Source organism: Trachurus trachurus, assembly GCF_905171665.1.
Source record: "Trachurus trachurus genome assembly, chromosome: 4".
NCBI classification, from domain to species: Eukaryota; Metazoa; Chordata; class Actinopteri; order Carangiformes; family Carangidae; genus Trachurus; species Trachurus trachurus.
The window spans coordinates 1,898,224-1,926,137 of NC_139898.1; the positions used below are offsets into that span (position 1 = coordinate 1,898,224).

The 27,914-nt window shown below is 42.4% G+C and overlaps 2 protein-coding genes across 2 annotated transcripts in view; one reads left to right on the forward strand and one right to left on the reverse strand.

Moving 5' to 3' along the window:
* Positions 1 to 2,597: 2,597 nt before the first annotated feature.
* slc1a7b (solute carrier family 1 member 7b) overlaps positions 2,598 to 27,914 on the forward strand; it is a gene marked incomplete at both ends in the record, with an annotated part of 51,402 nt that continues 26,085 nt past the window's right edge. Inside the window, one exon of the mRNA XM_083970645.1 lies at positions 2,598 to 2,738. Coding sequence (XP_083826771.1) covers positions 2,598 to 2,738 — 141 coding nt within the window. The remainder of the gene's footprint in view (positions 2,739 to 27,914) is intronic.
* LOC310984703 (uncharacterized protein) lies at positions 25,010 to 27,828 on the reverse strand (the record flags this gene model as incomplete). Its single annotated transcript, XM_083970017.1, has 4 exons — positions 27,706 to 27,828; positions 27,439 to 27,532; positions 26,752 to 26,833; positions 25,010 to 25,168 (listed from the first exon to the last, which is right to left on the reverse strand). The coding sequence occupies exons 1-4, from the start codon at positions 27,731 to 27,733 to the stop codon at positions 25,010 to 25,012; spliced, it is 363 nt and encodes a 120-aa protein (XP_083826143.1). The 5' UTR covers positions 27,734 to 27,828.

The window sequence follows — 27,914 nt, forward strand, 5'->3', positions numbered from 1 at the left end:
AATGAAATCTGTGCAGCAGACAAAACAGTACAGGGCCAGACCTGTGCAAACAGGAGTGTCTTAACACCAACAGCCTGCAGACCCAAGTGTAAGCTCCCTATTGGACAGACAACCTGCAGACGAGCATTGGTGGTTTATTTCTTTTCTCCATTCGACAAAATGAATTATTATTGTAATTATTACATGAACAAAGATGGTCAAACACATTGTTTCCCATCCTTTTCAACCTCATGGCCCTTTTGAAAACCTCAAAAAATATTGAAAGCCCATAGTAAACCTTTCTGTATCCTGACACAGTGTCAACACACCAGTGACATTGTTATGGATTGCGTGTGACGAGCCAGGGCTCCAGTACTGACAGCTACTGTGCATGTGAATGTCCGGTCAGATGCATCTGTGCTAATCCCCTGGCTATTCTCATGTGGCATTCAAATACATACATTACTGAATGAAATCCTTCTGAATGGTAAAGCTCTCATGCACGCCTCTTCCCTACCACGCAGTGCAGGAAGGTGATCCTTTAAATACAGATTGCTACTGGACAAAGCTGCAGTTCTTTGTGGATAAACAGTCACACAATTCTGCAAGTGCTTCATACTGAGCGACGCAGCAGCTTGAAACGTATCTACAAGTCACCTCACTGACTGGATGGAGACCAGAGTGGGACCCTGTTCTCTCCCTGACATGCTTTCACTTCATATGTGAACAACTAGACAGTTGTCAGTTCAATTAACAGTCTTACTTAGAGTTTTTTTTAATACTACATTTATTATGATTACTAGTTTTTCTTTTGACATTTGATGTCATTGTTGAGGGCCGTTAAGTGTCTTTCTTCACCAGCTGGCTAAAAGGCCTACTGCAGATACAGTTAATTAAATGAATCTGGAACGATTATTTGCCTTACATGTGCTCTGTGCACTGTGCATCAGTAACTATGATCCTATACATGTTAACATGTGCAAGCATTCAGCATCCACAGTCTTACTTTCAGATTCCACATTATATCAATGTTTGTCTGCAGTTACAGTGCCTGGTCTGATGAAGACAAGAGGTCAAATGAGAATAGAACCAAATGAAGCACTTCACTATAAATCATTTGAAATGAGTCAAATTTGTTTGTTTCGATTTCACTCACCTTTTTCATTCAACACTCCGGTTGTAAGGAACATCTTCCTGAGTGGAGACAGTTGTGGGCCTTCTTTTGTCTTCTTCTGGGTTCAATCAATAATTCATTAATTCAGAGAAACTTTCTTAGACATTTGCCAGTGGCACATCACCACCATGGGGGAAACTGCATGTGCCACAGTTACAGTCAATGTTTTATCTTGTTATAGTTGTTTTGTTATGTCCTTGTTGTCTGCATTGTTATGTCGTTTAAAATACTATGTTTTTCTGTCACTGTACTGTTTTTATGTTTTGGGACTCTGGATGGAAATTAGCATTGCTGCTATAATCCGGCACATTTACATGTTCTTATATGTTCATTGATGTGCACTGTCCCACCCAAATAAACAAATAAACTAATAGCTATATCTTAAAAAAGGTATTTTAATGATCTCTTTAGCCTTTTAAAACAGCTGGGGTGTCTGTTTGTTTAGAAGCAGTCACCTCCCAGCACTGTCCCGTAGAGCAGTGTTTCTCAACCTTGGGGTCGGGACCCCTTGTGGGGTCGCCTAGAATTCAAATGGGGTCGCCTTAAATGTCTAGTAATTGATAAAAAAAAATTACTGATGAAAATATATTTTTTAAACCAATTATTATTTTTTTTGAAATTATGATTACCACACACAATCTTAAACAACTGTATTCTATACTTTCACTTTCTCAAATATAAATCGAGTTCAAATAAAATGCAGCATTTTAAAAATATCTTAGCTGTCCATCTTGATTGACGGCCGCAATGATCATGAGATCATGGGGGCTGCCAGACATTGGTCAAATGGGGCCACAAGCCAAAAAAGGTTGGGAACCATTGCCGTAGAGTAGAATCCTCAGTCTCAACACCTGGTTTTATGTTGTGTGTTTTGTTTAATGTGCTTGTCTCATCTCCGTGAGATCAATGTTTTTGCACATTGTCCCTTACAAGTAAATAAAATAAATGGACAAAAATGAAAGTAAAAAAAACTGGGGGGCTATTAGCACAGAGTGTAGGCCTATTCTCCCTCTGACTCTTGGTTGTTTAACCCTAAACCCCCAATCCAGCCTCAGACCTGTTTAATACAGTAGCGGTCTAACAGGATTGGTGATGATAACTCACAGGGACATGGTTGCCAGCTGTTCCATCCCCCTGGCAGTTGGTCAGCACTCACAGGGCAGCTGATGGGTGGAGCAGGATGGGAGGGGGATGCCTGGTAAGTGAGAGGATCTTCTAAGCTTAATGCAGATTGCCACAGCAAGAGGACGGGAGGGATACTGAGCCCCAAGGTGCTGTAAAACATCACAGAGGATTGGATATTTCACACAACATCCCATTTTGTTCTGGAGTTTTTCTTCGTTCTCTCCTTTTTGTGTGTTTTCTGTTCTCACACCTGGATTTTAAGGCTTTGTGTTGGCTCCATTTATGGGTTGCTGAGAGGACAGGGGACAGGTGACTCACGATGGCCGTGGCTTTGGACGCAGTGTGGGTGAGGGTGAAGAATGTCTGCAAACAGAACGGGCTTCTCATCATGTCGGTGATGGCTGTGGTCATCGGGTGTCTTTTGGGATTCTTCCTGAGGACAAAGCGTCTCACAGAGCAGGTCAGTCTGTCCCTTCACATCGCCCCATGTCTGACTGTCTGCAGGCAGTGTATCACTCATGTCTCACACTTCACTGCACTATTTCTCAATAACACTATATAGGCCTCATATCTAACTGTATATAAATGAGTTAAAACTATACTTTCACCTTGATCTGCCATGATGGCGAAATGTTAATTTTCAAATTCAAATTAAATATGAATTAAAATGTGATTGAATTGGGTAGTTATCAGTGAAAATAAAATTGGATTTTATCATAAAGAGATGCCAGAAGTGGAGACCTCAAACAAATGAATGAGTCCTACTTTTTGGAAAATATGTCTAAGATGATTCACAGAATATCTGGAATATTTGATTCCATGATGAAATTGTACAAGCATCATATAGCTTACTATTATTATACAGCAGATTATACAGTTTAAAGCAGATATCAGCTTCACGGCCGTTTCGGCTAATGCTGCGTTCAAGGCAGGCTTTTGAAACCGTAAGTTACAGCTTCAAGTCACAACTACGACTTGGTAGCGTTCCAGGTAACCCGTAGCTCGTGTTTTTACCATCCTGTTGTCTGTGAAAGTTCCCTATAACGGCCACTCGTAACTTCCGACCCGTGAACTCGTACCAGATCGAACTGGTATGACTTCACAGGAAGGAAAAACACAAAGTACGAGTTTCTTTGAACGCACCATGAGTTAGCAGCCCCCGCCCTTGTCAGGCATCAATTGGTCCTCGTGCTACGTCACCACATTCACGCGCATCCCTTGGCTGCACACACAGCCCTTCATGCCGTTCTCTCTCCTCATTGGATAACACTTGTATCCCACAAGGAAAATTTTCTCCTCGGGTTACAGCAGAGCAGAGTGACGGAGAGACTCGTGTTTAGGCTGAAATACTTCATGTAAGTGATTGCTGACGGAAAATAGGACTATTTAGGACTTATATTAACAAAAACATTCCACTGATATCTGCTTTAATGATGTCAAACAGTGGGGTCGAGATTATTTTTCCAACTTTACAGCTACAAAGGGAGAGTAAAGTGGAACAGCTGAGGAATATGGCGTTTTCTAAATTTGTGCAAAAGTACTAAGAGTTAAATCACCATCATCTTTATCATCTTTTTCATTTCTTGTGCTGACATTTATTTGATCAGGAAAACATCTTCCCAAAGTCAACCTTTTATTGACTTTGGAAAGTGTTTGTGTTTTTTATCATCTGAGCTTTGAATTGCATGAGAATAGACAACCTGAAGTTGGCTTTGAGCTGAGGAAGTGGAGGTTGTGGTGATGTTTTTACATTTACTGGTAGTTGTATAGAAAACATTAATACATAACCCCAGACTATGTGAGCAAGGCGTACAGTAGATACATGTGGCAGCAGCTTCATAAACAATATGATGCCTTTTCTTTCCCGTCACCCAGCTGTGCCATATTCTTAAACAGGCCTAAAAATAGCCTTTGACTCCTTTACTTTCACAATAGGGGATTACAATCCAATCAAACAAATGCCTTGCCTAATTGTAAATCAGATAAGAGCCCCTGTCAGTACAAGGCATACACAGGAGGGCTAGACCTTTCTGCTTTCAGACTATTTATGAACACTCAGCTGAGAGGGGAGGTACGGGCAATCACTCTGAGTGTGTGTATGAAAAATCAGACCGTGCAGTAGCTACAGTAAATGTTCAAAGATTGGCCCACATTCAAGAGGAACAACTGACATGATTCACTGACTGGCACAGACGTGTTCAACAGTTTCCACACAAGAGCACACTGAGTGGAAATGTATGGTCGAATCTATGACATAAGTTTGGATTATAGAATTAGAAGGCTCCGCAGAGTCACACCAGCAGCTGCACATGTCCCAGTCACACCGACAAAGAGTGTGAAAAATCACAGAAAATATATAACACAATATTTCTCAACTACATTTGAATAAAGAAATGTCATATTGTCCACACTGAATGGATAAAATATGATCGTATTTAGCACTCATTGGTTAACTTAATGTGTCTTTAAACCCCGGACTGGGCCAGAGATTAAGTTCTGTCTTTTGCCTCTTTAGCATTTCAATACACCAATAAAACAAGTAAACTGGAGTCTTCAAATCAGGCGATGAAAGAGAGTGGAACAAACCCCGAGCCATGTCCCAAGAAAAAGTAAAGGAAAAACACAGACACAAGTTTACTACTACTTACTTTACCAGTAAGCACACAAAAGGACACGACTGATTTCATTCTTCTTTACCGTATCTTTTAGACTGTTGACATCGACAAAATCATCATTCTCTCATCCACATCAATTATTAGACTTGTTTGGCATATTTATTACGTTAATCATGCCATGCTCTCTACTACTTACTCCCGTTAATCTCACTATGCCCTCCACCATCTGCACCCTCATGATCGTAAGCCTTTCTGACGATGCTCCTCACCTTACACGCCTCTTTCATGCTCATGCCACCTTGTCCCTTGTGAAAACTCTTTGCTCAGCTTGATGAGCTGGAGGCCCTAGTAGTTCTTCTACCCATAATTCACAACAGGAGCGCTTATCTGACAACCTGATCTTGAAGTGGGAGCTGTGGGTTCTTATGCTCCACCACTGCTCCAGCCTTCATTTGGGGGGGGGGGGGGGCTGCTTACATCCAAACAGTATCATAATGTGGCTAAATGTGTCCCGTGAAGGATTTTTGGTGCAGCCTTAAAGTTCACTGAAAGGTAACAAATACATTAATGGTAGAGGTTCATTGAAGGGTAACAGAAATTCCAATGAGGGGCAAACATTAAGAAATGTTAAAACAATTAACAGTAAAAAGTTAAACAAAAGGTTATATACTAAATGAAATACACACTTTGATTATAAAAAGTAGCATAATATGATCTACACATTTTTTATGTTCTTTTCCAACATACAAGCCATTATACGCATAACATTTTACACTACAAACTCTGGTCAGTACAGGACTAGATTATGCACCGTGGACATAAAAACATGAAGCAAGTGTGGTGAAGCAAACCTTCCACATCACTTTAGCTTTGTTGTGTTTTACTGCTGATGCTGAGGACTGGTCTGTTTTAAGTCTGCAGTGAGGATCATGGCTGTTTAAGCACTAATGAGGTCACAGGTCACAGTAGACGAACATTTAACATATTACATGCAGTCACTGGCACACTGGCAAGCAGGCTACAACCTGCAATTTCTTCTGTGGTACTTGTAATTCTAAAGTTGGTGTTTGGTGTTTTTTTCTTCATCCCTATACAAACATGAAGATTGGTAGGACATACCTTAAACACCTCTGATGGAGTTAGTAGCAATTGCCCTTTATCACATTTCATCACTATACCTAGATTTACAACTGCAACTGCAACTCTTTGATTTCATGGCAGACTAGTTTTATTGGATTTAATTTTAATCGTGTACAAAATATACCTGATAAAATGGATTGTACTTTGCATGAATATATTTCTCTGTTTATTTGTTAATTTTAATTGTATGCATAAGAATTAGAAGTACTTGTGTATCAATAGCCTTACTGCCTAACTCTGGTTCACTTGCAGTTTTTTCTTCTTCTGTTGATCAGTGTTGCACTGTCCCTCTCAAATAAACCAATAAATTAAATTAAATTAAATTAAATTAAACTTGAAAAGTTTCGAAACCACGTGTTTCTAGAGTCCAGAGAAAAGACTTAAAGGAGAATTCCGGTCATTTTTGACCCCTTAATCGTTATCCTGTCCTGAAAAATAAATGGTCAGAGATATTTTGGACATTACCACTGCACTGCTCCACTGTTTATTTTAGTAAAGAAATCATCACAACAAGGAAAAAGTGTTTGTTTCTGTAGCGGGGAGAGCAGGCGCTCTGTGATGGGATAGTAATGTCTTTCCAGGATGTTTCAGAGTTAGGCTATCTGAGGTGAGTGACGAGACACAAAGTTTATACTGTTTCTACTGTACACTATATGAGTTCATTGGTGTCTCTAAGGATTCCAGTCATGTACCATGAATATTTGATTGTTTTTTGAGTGTTTGCTAGCACGGTCTAGCCATGGTGTAACTCTGGTTTGCCTGCATCAATTTTAGTCACGTTTTTTGCTCCCCCCAACACTGGGTGACCATCAGGACAACGATTTAGGGGTCAAAAATGACCGGAATTCCCCTTTAAGCCAACTCACCTTCTTGCTACTCCCCAAATCAAAACAAATCAAATCTGATATTCGATGAGGGGCTATTTGTATGTTTTTTCTGCTGTCAAACGTTGTAATGGCTGGTGGTGATTGTTGCTTGACAACGTGCCATGGCCATGGTTGCAGCTCTATATCTTCTAGGCTGGAAGCCACAGTGAGCTGCTATCAGACCAAACATCAGACTGTGGCTGGCAACAGCTGGTTAGCAGGAGATGAAGACAAGAGGTCCCGTTAGCATTACAAAACTTCAAACTAAATTTAACAGATGACATTCAGGTAGTAGCCTAGTCAGTTATAAGCTTTAAGGCATACGCCCATACAATGAATTTCGGAGGGACACATACAAGAAGAATCCAAAATCATTTCAGCAGTTGTGGAAATATGCCATATTTTTGTCCCGAAATAGAGGTTAAGCTCCAAAAAATGCCCATAGTAACACTTTTTCCTTGATACATTCATATTGCTAATGCAGCAGCTATGAACATCACAGGGGACCTTGCAATGTATGGCTCTGTTAGAGCACAAACATCCCAACTTGTAAAAGGGGCAGTTACACCTTGGACAGGTCACTGGTCTATTAAAGGGCCACAAAAAGAGACAACAACCTCACATACCCATTCACATCTATAGGTAGTTTAGAGTTGCCAGTCAAACACTGTGCATGTCTTTGGGCTGTGGGAGGAAGCTGGAGAACCCAGAGAGAACCCACACAAGCACAGGAAGAACATGCAAACTGCCAATGGTCCTTTGGAAACAGCTACAACACAAACACTGCTCATGTACACACAGCACACACACGTACACAGGCAGATACACATCGACCCGTATGCAAGAGAGTAAGAAGAGCAGAGGAGAAAGAAACCTTCTCTGATGTGTGTGTGTGCTGATCCTGCTCTTTTATGGTGATCTAAGCTCTCTCTGCTTAATGCCCAACTGAAAAGCTCTTTAGCCGTCATTATGGAGCAGCCTCCCTCCTGTGACATCCCTAACCTCACACTTCCATCAACTTCCATCAGCAACATACTATACACAAGTTCAACATGGTTATTAATCAGAAGATACATCCTGCTGGTGCTGTTTTCATTAGCCATGGTTGTTGCCTCCTGCTCATCCTACTTTAGTAGTGAATACAAAGATGGTGGTTTACACAAGTCTGACTTTGTCCATGTAGTCAATGTCAAGCTGGCCCAGTGGCCCTCTGCGTTGTGTTTCTCAGTTCTGGTTGGCACGTCCTTTATGGGTGAGTGAGTGCACCTCCACACGTTTATGATTATAACACAAGAGATGACTGAAAGATCATTATTTTACTGCTGAAAAAAATGTCTCTCCACTGTCTGCTGCAGCTCTGCCAGTTACATATAAGTGTTGCAACTGAGTCAGAAATGAATGAATGAATGAAGTCATAATTTTAATGGCTTTGCACTCAAACTGACAAAGTTTGGAAAAAAGACTTAAATAACTCATTACTCATAGTTATCTCCTTGTATCTGCTGCTGTCGTCGCAGATACAGGACGACTCTGAGGTGGAGATGGCCTTGTTTTAAAGGAATAGTTCACCAAAAAATGAAATTCAGTCATTAGTGACTCACCCTCATGCCGATGAATACTCTGGAGTAGTTTTTCATTGCTCAAAGTGAATCTGGAGACCTGGGAGCCCAGTTCGTAGTCCAACGAAAACTTTCTATGAGATTAATAGGGACTGACACAATAACGTCCATAAAACTACACAAAAACCATTTAATATTCCTCCACACTGCTCGTCCGCTGCAATCCAAGTGTCCTGAAGGGAGATAGTCCAGAGTTTACTGGAAACTACGTCATTTAGGACATTTTTACAGCCTGAACAGTCCTGGATTGAATTTGCCTGGGTTTCACGCAACGCACGCGTGCATCGTGCCCGACACAGGTCCATAAAACTACACAAAAACCTTTTCATATTCCTCCACACCACTCGTCTGCGGCAATCCTCAGAGTCCTGAAGGGATATAGTCAGAGACAGTCCAGAGTTTACCCGAAACGACATCATTGAGGCAAGTGCAAAAACGTCCACGTGCATCGCGTGAACACGAGAGAGGCAAATTCAATCCAGGACTGTTTAGGCTGTAAAAATGTCCTAAATGACGTAGTTTCCTGTAAACTCTGGACTATATCCCTTCAGGACACTTGGATTGCAGTGGACGAGCAGTGTGGAGGAATATGAAAAGGTTTTTGTGTAGTTTTATGGACGTTTTTGTGTCGGGCCCTATTACTCTCATGTAAAGTTTTTGTTGGACTACGAACCAGTCTCCAGATGCACTTTGAGGAATAAAAAACTACTCCGGAGAATTCATCAGCATGAGGGTGAGTCACTAATGAATTTCATTTTTTGGTGAACTATTCCTTTAAAGCTTCATCCCCTCTGTCATCACTACACTCAATAACCTCCCATGTTAACCTGTTGTATAGAACCTTTCCTATGTGTGTGATAATGTATGTACTGTGTGTGTTTGAGGGTGTATGTTTTTTTAAAGGGGACATATAATGGAAATATCACTTTTTGAAGACTCTTTGACATATGTTTGGGTCTCAAAATGTGAGAATGGAAAAATAAATCTGTCATTTGGGTAACCCTTTAATTTACAGGCCATTAATTACCTGGAAATAGCCAAGAAATAACAATTAATTGCATCATAATGTCTAGAAATAGCCTAGAAATAACCTTCAATTTCATAGTAATGTCGAGAAATAGCCAGGAAATAACGATTTGCGTAAAAATAACTCAGAAATGTCTGTCATTTGCAAGGACCTGGTGGAGAAAACTTCTGGCCTTTCCCAAAACATTCAAAGCATGAAAAGCATGTGCAATCTTTTGCCTTCATGAAAAATGTGACATTACTATGAAACTGACATATTTCTAGGCTTCTTGACATTACTACAGAATTTTATTGTTATTTCTTGGCTATTTCATTATGTCACACACAAACAAAAAACTCAGAGTGTATAAATCATTTACTTGTCCAATAGTTATTTATCAATTCAATTATTTATCAATTTTATTTTTTTTAATTTAATGGCCATGGTTATCAAACCCTGACTCCTGTTGCAGAACCCCTGAAGCACTGTGACTATATCACTGTTTTAGGAGGAAAGAAGGTTTTTCAGGCTCTTGATACACAGCCAAGTGGATATGAGGTGTAGCTGCTGGGGATGTAAACAGCACAGCTGAAAGAAAAGAGCTGTTCCAGGCCAATGTTAAAGCCAAGTGGACCCTGAGGAAAATACACAAACCTGTGAGACTGATGCCAAAGTATCACCCACGACAACTTCCCTTATATGACACTGTTGTTTGTGTTTTCTGGCTGTGCACCTCGCTTCCCCCTCCATAGGTTTTTGGCATTAACAGAGCAGTGAGGGGTGAAGGGAAGTAACAACAATACAGCATGTCACAGGGGAAAGAAAGATCAGGGGGCAAGACAATCAGTCAGGATAACCAAGGAATTTCATCATTCCTCAACAACAAACTAAAACACGGCACAGAGAAAGAAAATTACTAATATTAACAATATGAAACACAAGTAATTCAGATATTGAAGCCCCCTCCATCAGAGCTCTCTCACACTGCGTCACACTGACCCACCCTCCCTCCACTCTCACACCTGCTATGGCAAGCCGTTTTAACATTTAAAAGCCAGACTGGATATGTGTTGTAGATATCTGTAATTCAGTTTTGCCTAGTCAAAAAGAATATTTCAGATATCCGCAACTACATTCTTCCTATCCAGAATTGTCGTTTCAGATATCCACAACTACGTTCTTCCTAGGACAAATGACGTCACTTTTGCCATTCATGTGTATGGGGTTTGTCATTACAGATATCTATAATTCAGTTGCAGATATCTGCTATGTGAATTACAGATATCTGTAACTGAATTACGACTAGTACTAATTCCAGTTTGAGATATCTACAATTTGATTCTGACTAGTCATAATTCCAGTTCAAGATATCTTTAATTCGCCTCAGTTAAAGATATCTACATGTCCCTTTTCGGATATCTTAAATTAAGTTTTGACTAGGCGAAATGACGTTGTAGATATCTGGAATTATGACTAGTCAAAATGATGTTGTAGATAGCTCAAACTGGTATTACTAGTCGTAATTCAGTTACAGATATCCATAATTCACATCTGTAATGGCAAACCCCATACACATGAATGGCAAAAGTGACGTCATTTGTCCTAGGAATCTGAAATATTCTTTTTGGCTAGGCAAAACTGAATTACAGATATCTGCAACACATATCCAGTCTGGCTTTTAAATGTTAAAATGGCTTGCCATACTGGGGCAACATCTGGCTCAGGAGATGGAAAGAAGCAACATCAAACCACAGCAATGAGGTCGTAACAAACTATCAAGAGTCTTGTTTTTAATCTCTTCTTATCTGGCTTATGCATGCTGTCAGTAATGATTCAATTTCCTGCCCTAACACAAAGTGAAAAACAACTGACCAACAAGCCCCACCCATTCTGGCTAACTGCAGGACTTAGTCTCTCTGGTGGTTTTACCTGAAATCTATAACAGTCAGCCAATCAGGAGAGAGACTCAGAACCCCCTCCCTTCTGACTGGTTGACACTGACTGAATAAGAGAGACAAGATGTAAAACTAGAGAACATGCACATCAACACTTCAACTGAAGTACTGCAAGAGTAAAACCATGATTTAATCATGTTGGTGTTGTTTGGTTTTCAAAATATATTTTTGGTAAGTCAGGCTTTTTTTTAGACAAGAAAAAAAATAATTTAGAGCAAATGCTACCAGTGTTTTAAAATCAAGATTTAGCAAATCAGAAAAGGCTAACAGACAGACTGAGTGGTGTCTGGATAGGCTGCAGTTGGATTATACGCCTACGTCACTGACGTTCTACTGCGCATGTCGCCTGCAAGAGAGCAGAAAGAGCCGCGATCATGTCTTTTTGTGCTGTTAGTTGCACTGTTTTGATAAAAAATAACCAAACGCGCAAATTTTACAGAATACCGTCAACTCGCACCCCTTTCAAGGCAAACGAGAGAGAAAATAGTACATTGGCAATTAATTTCGAGCAATATAACGTGTTAGATACGTTGGTTTAAATGGTGATGAAGCTAAATATGCCCGCAGGCACAGCTGTTATAACTGCAGCGAATGAGTTGTGAAATGTTTACTACGACAGTGACTGAAGACGAGGTCACATACTAATGGAAAGCTGAGATTAATTAACGGTAAGCTATATTGTTTTAAATTACCAGTAGGCTACATACTCAGCCCCATGCAGCAGTGGCGTGCACAGGGGGGGGGCAGGGGGGGCGGTCGCCCCCCCTCGTGGCCCAATTGTTGAAAAACGCGTGCTAAAGTGCCCCCTGGGAGCCAAAACGCGCATTAAAGTGCCCTCTTGGAAGCCCAAACACGTGCTAAAGTGTCCTCATGGGGGGCAAAACGTGTGTTAAAGTGCCCTCTAGGAGCTAAAACATGTGCTCAAGTGCCCTCTAGGAACCAAAACGTGTGCTAAAGTGCCCTCTAGGAGCTGAAACGCGTGCTTAAGTGCCCTCTTGGGAGCCAAAACGCGTGCTTAAGTGCCCTCTAGGAGCCAAAACGTGTGCTAAAGTGCCCTCATGGTAGCCAAAATGTGTGCTAAAGTGCCCTCTAGGAGCCAAAACGTGTGCTAAAGTGCCCTCTAGGAACCAAAACGTGTGCTAAAGTGCCCTCTAGGAGCTGAAACGCGTGCTTAAGTGCCCTCTTGGGAGCCAAAACGCGTGCTTAAGTGCCCTCTAGGAGCCAAAACGTGTGCTAAAGTGCCCTCATGGTAGCCAAAATGTGTGCTAAAGTGCCCTCTAGGAGCCAAAACACATGTTAAAGTGCCCTCTAGGAGCCAAAACGCGTGCTTAAGTGCCCTCTTGGGAGCCAAAACGCGTGCTAAAGTGCCCTCATGGTAGCCAAAACACATGTTAAAGTGCCCTCTAGGAGCCAAAACGCGTGCTTAAGTGCCCTCTAGGAGCCAAAACGTGTGCTAAAGTGCCCTCATGGTAGCCAAAACACATGTTAAAGTGCCCTCTTGGAAGCCAAAACACATGTTAAAGTGCCCTTGGAAGCCAAAACGTGTGCTAAAGTGTCTTAAGGTATTGATATTATAAAACAGGCCAAATCAACGTTTAAAAAGGCCAATCTTTTTTCGCCGCCGACCTGTGGTCGCCGGCCAAACGCACCATGTCGCTACAGTCTCACTCTTGTCATTTTCTGAAACTTGGCAGCCCTGAAAGTGCCCTCTAGGAGCCACATCTAGGAACCAAAACGTGTGCTAAAGTGGCCTCTTGGGAGCCAAAACACGTGTTAAAGTGCCCCCTTGGAAGCCAAAATGCGTGCTAAAGTGCTCTCTAGGAGCCAAAACGTGTGCTAAAGTGCCCTCTTGGGGGCCAAAACACGTGTTAAAACAGGCCAAATCGACGTTTTTTTAGTCTTAAGGTATCGATATTAAAACAGGCCAAATCGATGTTAAAAAAGGCCAAAAATTTTTCGCCCCAAACGCACCATGTCGCTACAGTCTCACTCTTGTCATTTTCTGAAACTTGGCAGCCCTGAAAGTGCCCTCTAGGAGCCACATCTAGGAACCAAAACGTGTGCTAAAGTGGCCTCTTGGGAGCCAAAACACGTGTTAAAGTGCCCCCTTGGAAGCCAAAATGCGTGCTAAAGTGCTCTCTAGGAGCCAAAACGTGTGCTAAAGTGCCCTCTTGGGGGCCAAAACACGTGTTAAAACAGGCCAAATCGACGTTTTTTTAGTCTTAAGGTATCGATATTAAAACAGGCCAAATCGATGTTAAAAAAGGCCAAAAAATTTTCGCCCCAAACGCACCATGTCGCTACAGTCTCACTCTTGTCATTTTCTGAAACTTGGCAGCCCTGAAAGTGCCCTCTAGGAGCCACATCTAGGAGCCAAAACATGTGCTAAAGTGGCCTCTTGGGAGCTAAAACACGTGTTAAAGTGCCTTCAGGGAAGCCAAAACGCGTGCTAAAGTGCCCTCTTCAGTGGCGAGGACGCGCTATTAGGTGCCCCTTTTTTTCCTTTTCGCCCCTGCCCTTCAAAAAGTCTGTGCACGCCACTGCCATGCAGGTATAGTTCGGGTCAGGATGCAGTTGTTCCAGACTTTAGACATGTCCGTCCTCTTCCCTCGTCTCTGACTAGGCAGCACCTCAGTCCTCACAGACACTGAGTTTTGTAATCTTGTCAGAGTATTTTCCTGAACATGATTGTCTGTTAAATAGCTGTAGGTAACGTTAGGGATGCACAGTGTTGTTTTTACCGATAACCGACGCCATGCTCTGAGTGTCTGTGGTTTGTCCCGTGGCTGAGTTGCCTTTGCCGCGGTACAAACTCGATCCTCCATCCTGACGTTTTTTTTTTTTTTTTTTCCCTGCCGTTATAAAACCTAACGAAGGAACTCAAAAGCCTGCTTAGAGAAAAAAAAGGCGGTCTTCAAGAGTGGTGACAAGGCTGCATAGAAATCAGAACAGTTGTTAGAGCTGAGATCGCAAAGGCGAAAAGTGCATTGAATCCAAACTGAAAGCTTCTGATCTCAAGTCTGTTTGGAACGGCATGAAATCGATGACAGGCCTACAGAAATGTAATAATTCTGTTTCCTTGATGGCTTTACTTCTAACATGCAGATTGACGATGAGTTAAATACATTCTATTTGAGATTTAATTTAGATGTTTTTAATGACAAAATAAGCAATATGTGGGACCATGTTAGAGACACTTCTGCCCCTGACATTGACCTGTCCTCTGTCACTCACCAACCTTCTTAAACAGATTAAAGTAAACAAGAGCCCGGGGGCCAGACAATATTAGAGTGCTCAAGTCTTGTGCCTCGCAACTTAGTGGAATTTTAAAAGTAATTTTCACTCAGTCTCTCCAGTTGCAGATCGTTCCTATGTGTGGAAACATGCAACTATTGTTACTGTGGCAAAAACTAAAAGCCCCAAAGTCCTAAATGACTTCTTTTTACAGTCTATGCTTCAGACCAGTAGCCCTCACCTCTCTGGTGATGAAGGTCTTCGAGAAGTTAGTTAAGAAGGAAGTTTTGAAGCAGGTCAGTGGCCTCCTTGATCCTCTTCAGTTTGCCTATCAGGCAGGTAGGGGTTTGTTTTTAATAAATGTCCTAGTTCAACATCTAGAGGCCCCCAAGACACATGCAAGGCTCTTGTCTGTCGACTTTTCATCGGCATTCAACATCATCCAGCCCTACCTCCTTGCAGAGAAACTTATTTCACATTTTAATTTGAACCCAAATCTTGTTGGCTGGTTACTGGACTTTCTGTTAGATCGGTCACAATGTGTGAGAGTCAATGGTGTGTTATCATCCAAGTTATTCTCCTCGAGGGGTTCCCCACAGGGCTGTGTCCTTTCTTCACTGCTTTTCATTCTCTACACAAACTCTTGTACTGTAGGAGTACATATGAGAACAGGCATATTCTGAAGTTTGCTGACGACTCTGTTATAAGTCTAGTTCAACATTTTGGCAAATTGGCCCATAATCGCTATAGTCATAGCAGTAGATTCGTTACCTTTATTTGTCGGTGCAAGCTGTTTTTAGAACGGTGAAGCTCAGAGCTACGCTACAGAGGCTCATGGGATTTCTTGGTTTCCCTCATCAAACTCATCAAATACACAATCCAACAACTCCACAACGCTCTGGTGGACAAGTTGTGACCTGCACATTCACCACGCTATGAGATAATAACACAACGTTACCAGACAGAGTTGTTTTAGAGGGAAATTCATGCAAAACCACTGATGCACGTTGCCTTCAGGGACAGTTTTTCAGCAAGCAGTCTCTGTATTTCCCTCTAAAACAACTCAATCTCGTAACGTAACATTCCATGATTATCTCATAGTGTGGTGAATGTGCAGGTCACAACTTGTCCACCAGAGCGTTTTGGAGTTGTTGGATTGTGTATTTGATGAGTTTGATGTGTTTGATGTTTGATGTGAGTGTGTATGTAAATGTGTCTGGTTATGTGCATGAGTGTGGTTATTAGATGAGGATGAGGATGGGGATGGAGATAGTTGGACTGTTGTCTATGTGTGTGCTTGTGTTTGAATGTGTGATGAGAATAAGAGAGAGTATGTGCTGTTCATTTAATTCTATTGTTTTCTTTCCTGATTTCTTGATTGGCGCTCTTGTTCCCTGCCTTTGCTAGTTTACTCTGTCTATTTTTTTTATTTTTTATTTCAGATCATATCACTTTTATTCTACATTCTTAATATATTGTTATCTGTCTGTTTCTTACCTGCCCAGGGACTACAGGTGGAAATGAGCAAATGTTGCTTCACCAAAAGTTAACATGCTACTGTGACATACTGAGCTGTGCCTGTTGTCTGACCCATGTCATGTCAGGTATCATTGTAAAGCTCTCTCTCTCCTGAACAATGATGTAGGCTCCAAAAATTGTCATCTCCTCCGTCTTTAAAGGCCATTTTCTCAAAATGAGTTTTTCCTCAGACTCTGAACGCGAAATCTCCACTTCAGCAGCACTTACAGACACCAAACCTTCCAGTTTTATTCCTGTCTATATTCTGAAGGTTTTTACAGAGGGGGTTGCATTCATTGCCTGATTTATACAACATTTTATTCCTAAAAACATGGAGAAATTGGATCGAAATTGCACCTCACAGGTGTGCAACAATCGGTTTGCATAACCAAAGAATTTCTGCACAAACTGTCTCAGGGAAGCTCATCTGCATACTGCAGTTTGTCGTCGTAACTGACTTGAGTCAAGTGAGGTAAATGCTCACTTGTGTTTTCGTAATTTCTTTCCAGTACATGTATGCAAATGTACTATGAATGACAATAAAATGGACTCTGACTAAACCAACAGTAAAGTTTACAGGCATTAATGCATTGCATTACTATTAATGCAAAGTTTGTTGCCTGCAGGTGTAGACAGCATTAAAAAGGGAGTAAATAATGCATTTAAATCCTTTCAATATAGAGAAATATGCTGTAGCCTACATGTAATAACAGCACACTGGCACCTGTGGACTGTCCTGGCTATAGGCAATAGTCAATAGCGACCATGTTAATGAAGCAGAGAAAGCTGCTGCTTGTTCAGTCGTGTGTGAGAAACCTCTACTAAAAAAAGATGGCTTCTTTTCTTTTTGATCAGTCGTGATAGGAGGAGGAAACAGAAATACCAACCTGGCCTCCATATTTTCCATTAGCATCATTGTGCTGCCATGGGGGAAAAAGGAAAAAGAGACAAAGCACAGCTGCCAGTCATCTCTGTATTAGAGTGGTGAAACTGAAGGCTCTTTTTACTCTCTATGATTCTGTTTTATTGATGACTGAATTTTTCTGTTGGTATTATTTGTTAGGAAATGAGATGGTTCATCTCCAAGGGCCTTTTCAAGGGGCTCCTTTGAAAATGAAGTCTCAACGAAGGCCTCACTGCTCAGTCGGCAACTGGTCAATGAGACACTCAGGCTTGTGAACAAAGCGTATGATTCCCCTCTGTTGTTGTGGTGAGTGTGTGCGCCACGTTGGACACATGTTGAAAACATCATCACTTACAGTATGACAAAAGAAACACAGCACACACCTGCTCTGCTGATTCAGGGTAATTCAGTCCTAACTTCTTTTACCAGTGCTGCTGACATCTTGATCCAGGCTGTACCATGTCCAACTGAGTTGGAGGGGGGATTTTGTCTTGGTGTTATGCATGGTGTTCTATTCAGTGTTGGGAGAAAGACGTTACAACGTAATTACAGTAATGTACTACTATTTACTGTAGCGCAGTAATTTAACGCATCACAAATAAAATTTCGTTAATATTTTACCCATTACAAGTAGCGCGCATCAACACATTTTAACCCGATTAGAGTTAGGGATCTACTGAAAGTTTGCTTGTATAAAAACGTGTGCAAACTTATCAGTTGCAGGGACTGTGACTGCATCCCAGTAGTCTACATAGATAAATAGAAAAAAAGTTTCTCACGTTTAAAAATAAAAACGAAAAGGAAAACATAATTCATATCTACCAGACGGGTTGTTTCCAAGCTGCTGGATGAACTAAAGGCTGATTTGGAGCCACTCACACAAATGAGTTAGTTAATAGCTTACTAGTGACAGTTACAACACTGTGGCACCTGTGACCACTGGATCAGCAGTTGGGTCGCCGCTCAGCTCGTTGTCATTAAGCATCTGAGCAGTACGCCATGGCCCCTGGCACGGCAGACGAATTGTCTCTTCTGCCTGCTGACTTAATATTTGAGATAAAGGAAATATCAATGTTTGACGTTTTAAATTTCACTTCTGAAATAATCCAAAACCAGAGATGAGTTTGGGCTCGACACTAGCTTTTTAGCTCAGCCACACACATCTAATCAATCTGTCCATTAACCAGGCAGCCGTCCCCTCAGCTTGGAAGGTGGCAACAGTAACCCCCGTGTTTCAATCTGGAGACAAAACTGACCCTGCCAACTACAGGCCAATTAGCATCCTCTCTATAACCTCCAAGATAATTGAAAATGGGTTGCTAAAGCTATCACCAAACACCTAGTCAAGAATGTCCCTTCTTTACACCCCATGCAGTTTGGCTTCCGCCGCCACCATTCCACTGAAACAGCTGTCTGTGGGGCCGTCCATACGAAGGGTCCATGGCACTGGTCCGACCTCCCATTAGTCCGACTTCCCATTAGTTCGAACTCCCATTGGTTCGACAATCGGAGTAATGAGAGTTGGAAACTTGGAACTAATGGGAGGTCCTCATTAGTTCGAACTGGACTAGTTATTAGCATTAGTCCAACTCTCCATTTTTACCGTTCACTATGCATTTATATAATTATTCATATAGGCTCCACCTGTCAATAAAACACACGTGGAAGAAGAGGTGCAGTTTATTCCGTTTCACCAACGAGGAGCTGTCATTACGCACGACTTTTACGCACTGCTGCGCGCTTATTAGTGTCCGTAATTAAACCTTGACACTCATATCAAATCAAACTTACATTACAGACAGGTATAGAGAGCCTAAGCGGAAGCAGGAAGTAACGGCGCCATGGGACCTCAACTCTGAAAAACTCGCCATTCAAATGAATGAGACTGAAAATTTTATTTCGTGATCCGATTGAATTGCGCCATGAGAAAAAAATATGTCCTCTACCTGTTTAAAACATCACGTTTCATGAAGAGAAATCAGCCGTTTATCGTAAAACGGCTACAGAAGAATGTATTTTGTGTAAAGACCGCTCTACGGACTACAGATCTGTGTCCCACAGAAAATACGTCACCAACTGACACGGGAAAGGGCGGCATTTGGTGTGTGACGTCACCTACGCGACTTGTAGTCTTTCTGCTTACGGATTCTTCTGAATTTTATTCTACAATAGCTTTACAACAAACTGCTGATTTCTCGGGATGAAACGTGATGTTTTAAACAGGTAGAGGACATATTTTTTTCTCATGGCACAATTCAAACGGATCACGAAATAAAATTTTCAGTCCCGCAGAAGCGGCGGCTGCAGCAGGCTCGCGCCCGTGAAGTGAGCTCAAGCCGGCCTGGTTCAGCCGTGCTCGAGCGGAGGGGGGGGAGAGAAAAAAAAAGTGTATTTCTTTTACTCTCTACTCTGGGCGTTTACACATCTTGATCAGCATTTATGATGGTTGTGCGCGATCTGACATGATCTGGCTCCTTTCTGGGCCGCGTGTGTGCGTTTCTGTGTGTTTCTGAGAGCTCTCTCTCTCTTTCAGTAATTCTCGTTATTTTGTTCTCTCTCACAGAGAGAGAGAGAGAGAGAAAGCTGCATGCTCCTATCAATGGAAGAGCTTGTCACAAAGTAGCGATGACAGTTCTAACTAACGGGACCACCCATTGATTCGACCTCCTATTGGTCCGACTTGTGGTTGATTTTGTCGGAGTAACGGGAGGTCGGACCAATGGGAGGTCGGACCAGTGGGTATTTTGTCGGAGTAATGGGAGATCGAACCAATGGGAGGTCGGACCAATGCGCAGTTCCCCATACGAACACGGGCATTTTTGTTTCTCTGCGCGGTTCAGCCTTTCATCCACACGTAACCGCAGTTGTGGGCTCCTGAAACTGGAATTTTTTGTAACCAGAGTCCAGGGTGAACTTCTTCGAAAAGTCCGGTTTCAGCAGTCATGTATGGGCAGGAAAACCGAGGAAAACCGCAATTTCTTGACGACATTGTTTGACGTCACACTGTGCGAGGGTAAACAGTTGTATCCATGGAGACTTGTGGAGCACTCTAGACGTGACCAGCTGACGGAGTTGCTGTTACTGTTGCTCATGGATGGTCTTATAATAGATCCATGCTATTTAGCATTTAGCATAGCCATTGTTGTTTTTCCGGTATGAAATTTTCCAGCCTTGTGATTTGCTAAAATGGCCTTTTCTGTTAGGAGTGCTATCACCACCTACTGCTTTGGCATGTGCATGACATTGTTTGAGGTGGATTTTGTGGTTTCATGTGGATGGAGATATTTTTTATCACACCGGTGGTGTGGACGGGAATTTTTTTCAAAAAATACCCGTGTTCGTGTGGACTATAGGCCTGTGTCTGTACTGAAAAGGTCAAACTCTGTCTTGACAAGTAGGCCTATGCATGTGTTGGTGCTATTTGTATTGATTTCAAAAGGGCTTTCTACACTGTTGACATAATATTCTGCTCTCCAGACGTTCTGCTTTTAACTGTTCTGGTCAAGCTACTGCTTGGGTTAAATCCTACCTATCAAGCAGGACACAGTGTGTCCAGGTGGCAGGCAAAAAATCCCCATACCTGCTCTGTCCAGTAGGGGTCCCCCAAGGGTCAATCTGTTACTTTTTTCTCTCTATGTTAACAATCTACCCCAATGTCTGCAACAACATCGACACCCTGATGTACGCTGATGATACAGTAATCCTAACCTAGGCTAAAACCTCTCAAGAAGCTGCCCAAAAGCTATCAACTGCCTTCAGGAATGGTTAACTAACTCATGCCTATCTTTGAACACTAAAAACCTGTCTGCATGATGTTTGCCAAGCCCACAACCCACCTGTCAAATCTACTTTAGAGGTGAGGAGCTTCTCATAGTGAAGGAATTTAAATACTTTGGTGTCATCCTTGACTCTTCACTATCATTCAAAAGCCATGTTAAAATAGGGCGAAAACTGTTCATTTCAATCTATACAACTTTAAACAAATCAGATCATCCCTGACAGAGGTGCACAGTGCAGCACCTTTGTCCTACACTCTATGATTTTTTCTCACATTGATTACTGTATCACCACCTGGTCCTATACTAGTGCATCCACCATCAGACTTATTGAAATCTTGAAAGCTCTGAAGGTCCTAGAAAAAAAAAAAAACCCTCTCCTATCATCATTGCAATATCCTAGATAATAAGTTTATTAATCACAGGAGCTTCAAATCTGCCTGTGAGGTCTTGGTGACGTGTGCGCACTGTGCGCTGGGCAGTCAAAATACCAGTCTGCTGGCTGCGCTGCGCCTTGCGCTGAGAGTAGACCAGGTTGGAGCTGGCGAGCTTTCGGCGCACTCTCCGCGCGGTCTATCGGCAACAAATTGTCACTGCGCCACGGTGAATCTGTCGACACCTCCCCCTGCTGCACGACCACTCCCATCTCGGCACACAGCAGTCTGCCAATTGACCCTTCGCCAACTCCTCCCACAAACGGCTATTGTCCAATCCTACGTTAGCAACCGTAACTATAGGCCTGGCAAGCTTTCCGCAGTGAGTCATTACGTTTGCTTTTGTGGACACATTTTGAGACTAGGATGAAAAACATTTGTTTGTAGAGAAGGATGTTGTTGTTGCTGCTGCTACTACGGCGGCGGCGGCGGCGGCAGCAGCAATATAGAGATGTTCAGATACGAGCTGACTTTTTTTTCGACTTGAGCAAGTGTAAATACGGGGATAACCATATGTTCACCTCCGAAATGACAGCTGTACTTTTACCGCGTTTACCTGGGCTTTCAGGCGAGGGATCCTCCAGGCAGGGACTGCTTTCACTGACTGATACAGCGGTGGGAGAAAACAAAACAGCAGCGAAAGCTGTATGTGGTTCACAATCGCCCAAAAACTTGCAGTTTGACAACGTTTCATGACCAGTGAGATGACTTAAGTCTTCGTGGGTTGATAGACGGTAAAATTACCGGTCCTTACTGCTGCTCTGTACATTGTCCAGTCGTGTCGTTGAACAGATGTTTTATCCTCCTGCGCGAGTCACGTCACTGAAAACTCTGAATGATCTTTGTGACTTCTTCTCTCTATTATCTCAGAACAGTTTATCCAGAAATTTGCTGATATTTCCTTTGAAATCGATACCAAATACTGCCAGGAGCATGGCTGGGAGTGAAAGCTTGCCCGCCTTAGCAACAGTAACCAAGGGGGCGGGGCTTACGCGAAGGGTCAATTTACCGAATCCGCTGCGCACGTTGTTGCACTGGAGGAAAATGCCACTGCGCCAGCTGCGTCAGGGCTCGCCTCGCTGCGCCACCCTGAGTTGCGCCTGGAAAATAGGGCCCAATACCTAACCTGTCCAAATTACCCTGTGGTATTTACCATCTTGACCAGGCAGTTAACCTCTAGGCTAACATAAACATAGATGTGTCCAGAAAAAGTGACCTAAGCTAAACATACAGCCTTCAGTCTAAACAAAGCCTTGGTTCATATTATACTAAAGATAAAAGTAAAGAATTTGAAGTGGATTATATACTGAACACATCAATAACCCTCAGGGTATATTACTTAACAAATCAGGAGGTAGAAAATACACTACGGCCGTTTCTCAATACCAAGAATGCAAAGAACGGACTTGTGTTCTTGAGGAGAATGTTCTTGCTAGTCGTTCTCCGAAGAATGAACTCCGGAGATCACAAGAATACAGAATGCTCGTTTTCAGTTTTGAGACGATGCGTTCTTGTGGTGCCACAGGCAGCCTGCACTGATTAAACAGCTGATCAAACAGCTGATCAAACAGCTGGGCGTTAACATCCAAAACAAATGCTCTCTCTCTCTCTCGTGTGTACGTGACATGTAAATAAATAAATAAATATACCTATCTCGTGTGTATGTGACATGTAGGCTAAATAAATAAATAAATATACCTATCTCGTGTGTAGGCCTATGTGACATGTAAATAAATAAATAAATAAATAAATATACCTATCTCGTGTGTACGTGACATGTAAATAAATAAATAAATATACACGTAAATAAAGCAGCAACAACAACCCTCATTCTCAAGTGCTTCTGAAGCTCACGAGCCATGAATCTGCCTACGTGACGAGACAACAGCGGGAAAAACAAACCCCGCGAAAAGGCTGTTGTGTGTAGAGGATCGCCATTGTGGGTTTGCGTTCGTAGATTGTGAGTAGTAGTAGTTTAGTATTATCAGAGACGTTTGGTATTACCACCGTCAATATGTACCGGCAAGTGTTGCTCGCTGTCGCGGTCGGTATTCTTTACCGGGAGGCAGAGGAGGAAGCTGCCGAGCTGAGGGGGCGTCTTCAGCGGAGGAGAGCCAGGATGAGGAGGAGGAGTCTGGAGAGACGTCGCGCTATCCTAGCCTTTGCTGGATTTGTAAGTTATCTTTTCTTCACGATCACTTGGTTTTTCATTCATATTAAAGTTAACAAAACAACTATGGTACGGTTTAGAAATATTAACACCGGTGTATTATAAATATTAATGTATGAAACAAGATTAACAAGGTCCGTCCCAAACTGTGTAGTAATAGTAACGGTAGACCCGCCCCTTTCATTCATAAATTTTCTACTACTCATTCATACAATTTGACATCTGATACCTAGCACCACCTACTGGTGAAATCGTGGGGGGACCCAACAATTACAGGTGAAATAGCGGAGCATATTACGTTGTACAATTTATTTATTTCTGATATCTGATACAAGTCTGATAAGTCTTGTGTAATAAATCAAGTGAAGCTCATTTGTATAGAACACAAAACATAAATTAAGTTTAATGAGAACTGAGCAAAGAACTATAAATACATTTTCAAGCAAGTAATTAATAAATAAATAAATAAATAAATTCATTCAAATATTATTTCATTGTTTTACTAATTACATTTTTTTTTATTTCATTACAGGATCATTCTCCTCGAAGGTATGCCCAGGTCAACAACACTGTGCCCATCCTCTGCACCTTCTTCTCCGAGGAGGCTGACCTGAAACCAGCCTTCAGGCTGTCAAGGGAGACCATCCATCTGTTGGTCCAGATGTTGCCCCGGCTAAAGCCACATGGCTGGAGCCATGAAATAGAGGTGGCCGTCTGTCTCTACTGGCTGGCATGTGGCACGTCCTACCGGGTCACGGCAGACATATTTGCCATACCAAGAGCCACAGTTGCCAGGGTTGTCCACACTTCTGTTGAGGCCATGATGGGCATCATTCATAGGGCTATCCATTTCCCCAAGCCTGAGGAGATGGAGGAGGTGGGAGCAGGTTTCGCTCGGCTGGCTGGGCATGAGGCTTTCCATCGTGCCGTTGGAGCCATAGATGGATGCCACGTCCGTCTTGTGCCACCTGCGGAGCAGAAGAAGAGCTACATTAACAGAAAGCTGTTCCCATCTGTGGTTCTTCAGGGTGTGTGTGACAGCAACGGTGCATTTCTTGACATTTACATCGGCAACACGGGGTCAGTGCACGATGCCCTTGTCCTCCGGAGGTCTCCGATGTATAAGGAGTCCCTCTACCCACCGGCTGGCTTCTTCCTCCTGGGAGACGGGGGGTACCCCTGCCTGCAGCATCCGGTGGCCCTCATCACTCCCTACCGTCAACCTATAGCAGGTAAGAGAATACATTATTTATTACAGTTGTTACTTTGAATTTGAATTCCTGGATGTGTTCTACATTACCTGTATTTTAATCAACAGGCCAAGTTGAGGCCCGTTTCAATAGGCATCACGCCAAGGCCCGAAACATCATTGAGCGGACCTTCGGGTTGCTCAAAACCCGCTGGAGAGCCATCTTCCTCCGGGCTTTGGAGATCCGGGCTCTCTTTGCCCCCAAGGTTGTTGCAGCATGCTGCATACTGCACAACCTCTGCCTGTTAGCCGGTGACCTGCAGGAAGAGGAGGAGGCAGAGGAGGATGACGGGGAGGATGAGGAAGCTGGGGGAAACGCTGCGGAAGACCAGGAGCTGTCGGGAGCCAATCTCAGAGGCCGACTTGCTGCCCAGGTGTCTGCCCCTCAAGAGCTCCCGGCTTGTCTGAGGGAGCACGATTATTAAGGGAAACCCCCAAATTATAATCAGTTCAGTAGTTGTAATGTTAATTAATGTTAATTGTAAATATTGTTTTGTTGATTTAAAATGATTGTATAAATAGTGCATCAATGATTGTGTTAGTTAATCTTAATTAAAGATTATTATGTATATAGTTTATCTTGATGGAAAATTATTGTATATATAGTTTATCTTAATTAAAAATGATTGTGTTGTAACAGTTGTAAATGTTCCTTTAAGAACGTAAGCGTGAAGGCGCCGGGACGTCATTGAGCGTCGCGCCGCGTTGTTTTGTTTTCAGTTGAGAAGAAGGCTACCCGATGAGTGGACGCCATTAGCTTACTGAGCTGCCGGTTTCTCCCTATGGTTTCTCCTTTTTTTCTTCTTCTGTGTTCGGCTCAATAAAAGGGCAAGAGTGAAGTCCCAAGTTAACTATTTTTGTGGACATTACTGTTTTTCCTGCTCACACTACCGACTCTCACTCACGAACTGTTACAGTGTGTATATATTTCATCTTAATTAAAAATGATTTTATAGTTTATCTCAATAAAAAAATGATTATATTATGTATATAGTTAAACATATAACACCTGTAAGTAAAGTCAACCTCCCATCAGATTTCAGTTTCAGAAGCATTCTTTGTTGTGACCACCGTTACAAGCCTTGGTGCCTCAAAGTCTAAATAACCCAACACCTTACCTACATATTACCACTTCATTCGGCCTGTGCATATTCTCATTTGTCCAGGTCATAGTTATCTCAAAGAAATTTAAATCGAAAGGCAACTGGACTTGGTTATTTGTCTAGGAAGATGTTTCACCTCTCATCCAAGAGGCTTCATCAGTTCATGTAGCATCTGACCAGGCTGGGACTGGTCCAATGTCCGAGGACCAGTCCCAGCCTGGTCAGATGCGAACATTAACTGGCAAATAACTGACAAATAACCAAGTCCAGTTGCGTTTCAAATTTCTTTGAGACCACTTCATTCACAACTGATAAAATACTGTACAGGCTGACACTCAATATTCACAATTTAATTCACACAAAACAATAAAACATCAATTAAGAACTACATAAAAAAAAATAACTATAACTACTTAACTATTTACATTTTATCAACAAGTCTCTCAAAGAGAGACAAAAACTTTTCTGCCCTCTGAGATGCTGCCCTCTCCCTCTCCTCTTCCCTCGCCTCTGCCCTCTTCTCCCTGTCTTCATCTTTCTCTGCCTGCTCTTTTAGGTAGTCCAGCAGCTGCCCACTGGCCCTGGCCCTCTTGGGAGCTGGTGGTGTTTCCCCTTCTCTGGGAGGGGCAGAGGACGGGGGGGTGACAACGCCACCTGTAGTGGGGGTCAGATTAGCCGCAACTACCAGGGGCGGACTAATGGAGTGCTGCCCCCGGAGTGCGGCATCCATCTGACCATACCATGGCCAGGTGGCAGCTGTCACCCCTCCCGCCTCCACCCCTTTCCCTGTTGGTGGGTCCCTAAGCTCCTAAAAAATAACAATTCACTGAATGAATGTTGCCATGTCCAACTTATTTACTGAAAAGTGGATAGAATGGTGGTACCTTGTACTTTTCTTTCAGGTTGTTCCACTTTTTCTGTGCCTGTTTGGGGGTGACAGGCACGCCACTGTCTCTCACAAAGACTCTAGATAAACCACACACATTCACACAAAGAAGGGCAAGTTAGACATATTATTACACATTGAGAACACATGTTAACAAATATATTACAGACACACAAGCTGACAGAGACTACTGAATGTGATGTAGTTAGGATGATTGCACTTACATGCATGCAAGGAAGAGAATAGTGATATTATATAGTAAATGTCTGTGTAAATTCTCATTAGTCCAGGTCAAAGTCATCTCTAGGCAATTGAATCAAGTCAACTGGACTTCGTTTTGTCTTTGAAGTTTCCACCCTTATCCAAGTGGCTTCATCAATAGTTATATTGATAATATATAGTTAATATTGTTAGTACATCTAGTATATCACTTAGGTTGATAACTGCACCTGTACTATTGCTGTTGCCCTTCACTTGTACTTTGTGGCACTTTAAGTCATTTTTGTTCACCATGCAGGTTACAATTCACACAACTTAGTATTATAACATTTAGTTTAGCGTTACACTATATTTTTCATTTGTTTATTTAGGTTCCATCAAACCATTTTAAGAGGCTGTGAAATCTGGCACAAACAAACACACTCCCACTGCTCCTCGTATAAAAACACATAAAAAGCTTACTCACTCCCATCCGGTCTTGGAGGAGTTCCTCCGGCCGGTAAAGAGGGCTTCATTTGCGGCTCTCCAGGTGATGAGAGCCGCGGTTTCGTCAGTTGTCCCTTGATTGAAGTCAAAACAATACAAAATCAACCAAAATACAGGTCGTTAAACATTTGGTTAGGCTAAGTATACCGGTAATCTCTTGAACTGACGTTAGTTCACATTTATATTTACTCTGGTATTAATTTAACGGAATGGCAGCTGTACGAATATTAATTTAAAATACTCTTACAGTTGTGGGTTGCCGTCTCCTCCGCCATTGTGTTCTCGTTTTCTGTAACAGAGGGAAAACAATACGGGTCTGTGAGCAGTAGACTAGCCGCTTAGAGAGCAACTACCCCCGCATACGCTGCCTGGCTGCCGCCCCCGTTCATGGAGCTTCTCAACTCCGAAAATAGTCGAGCAAAAGTTCGATTTGCCATAAATCTTCGTGCTCATGCT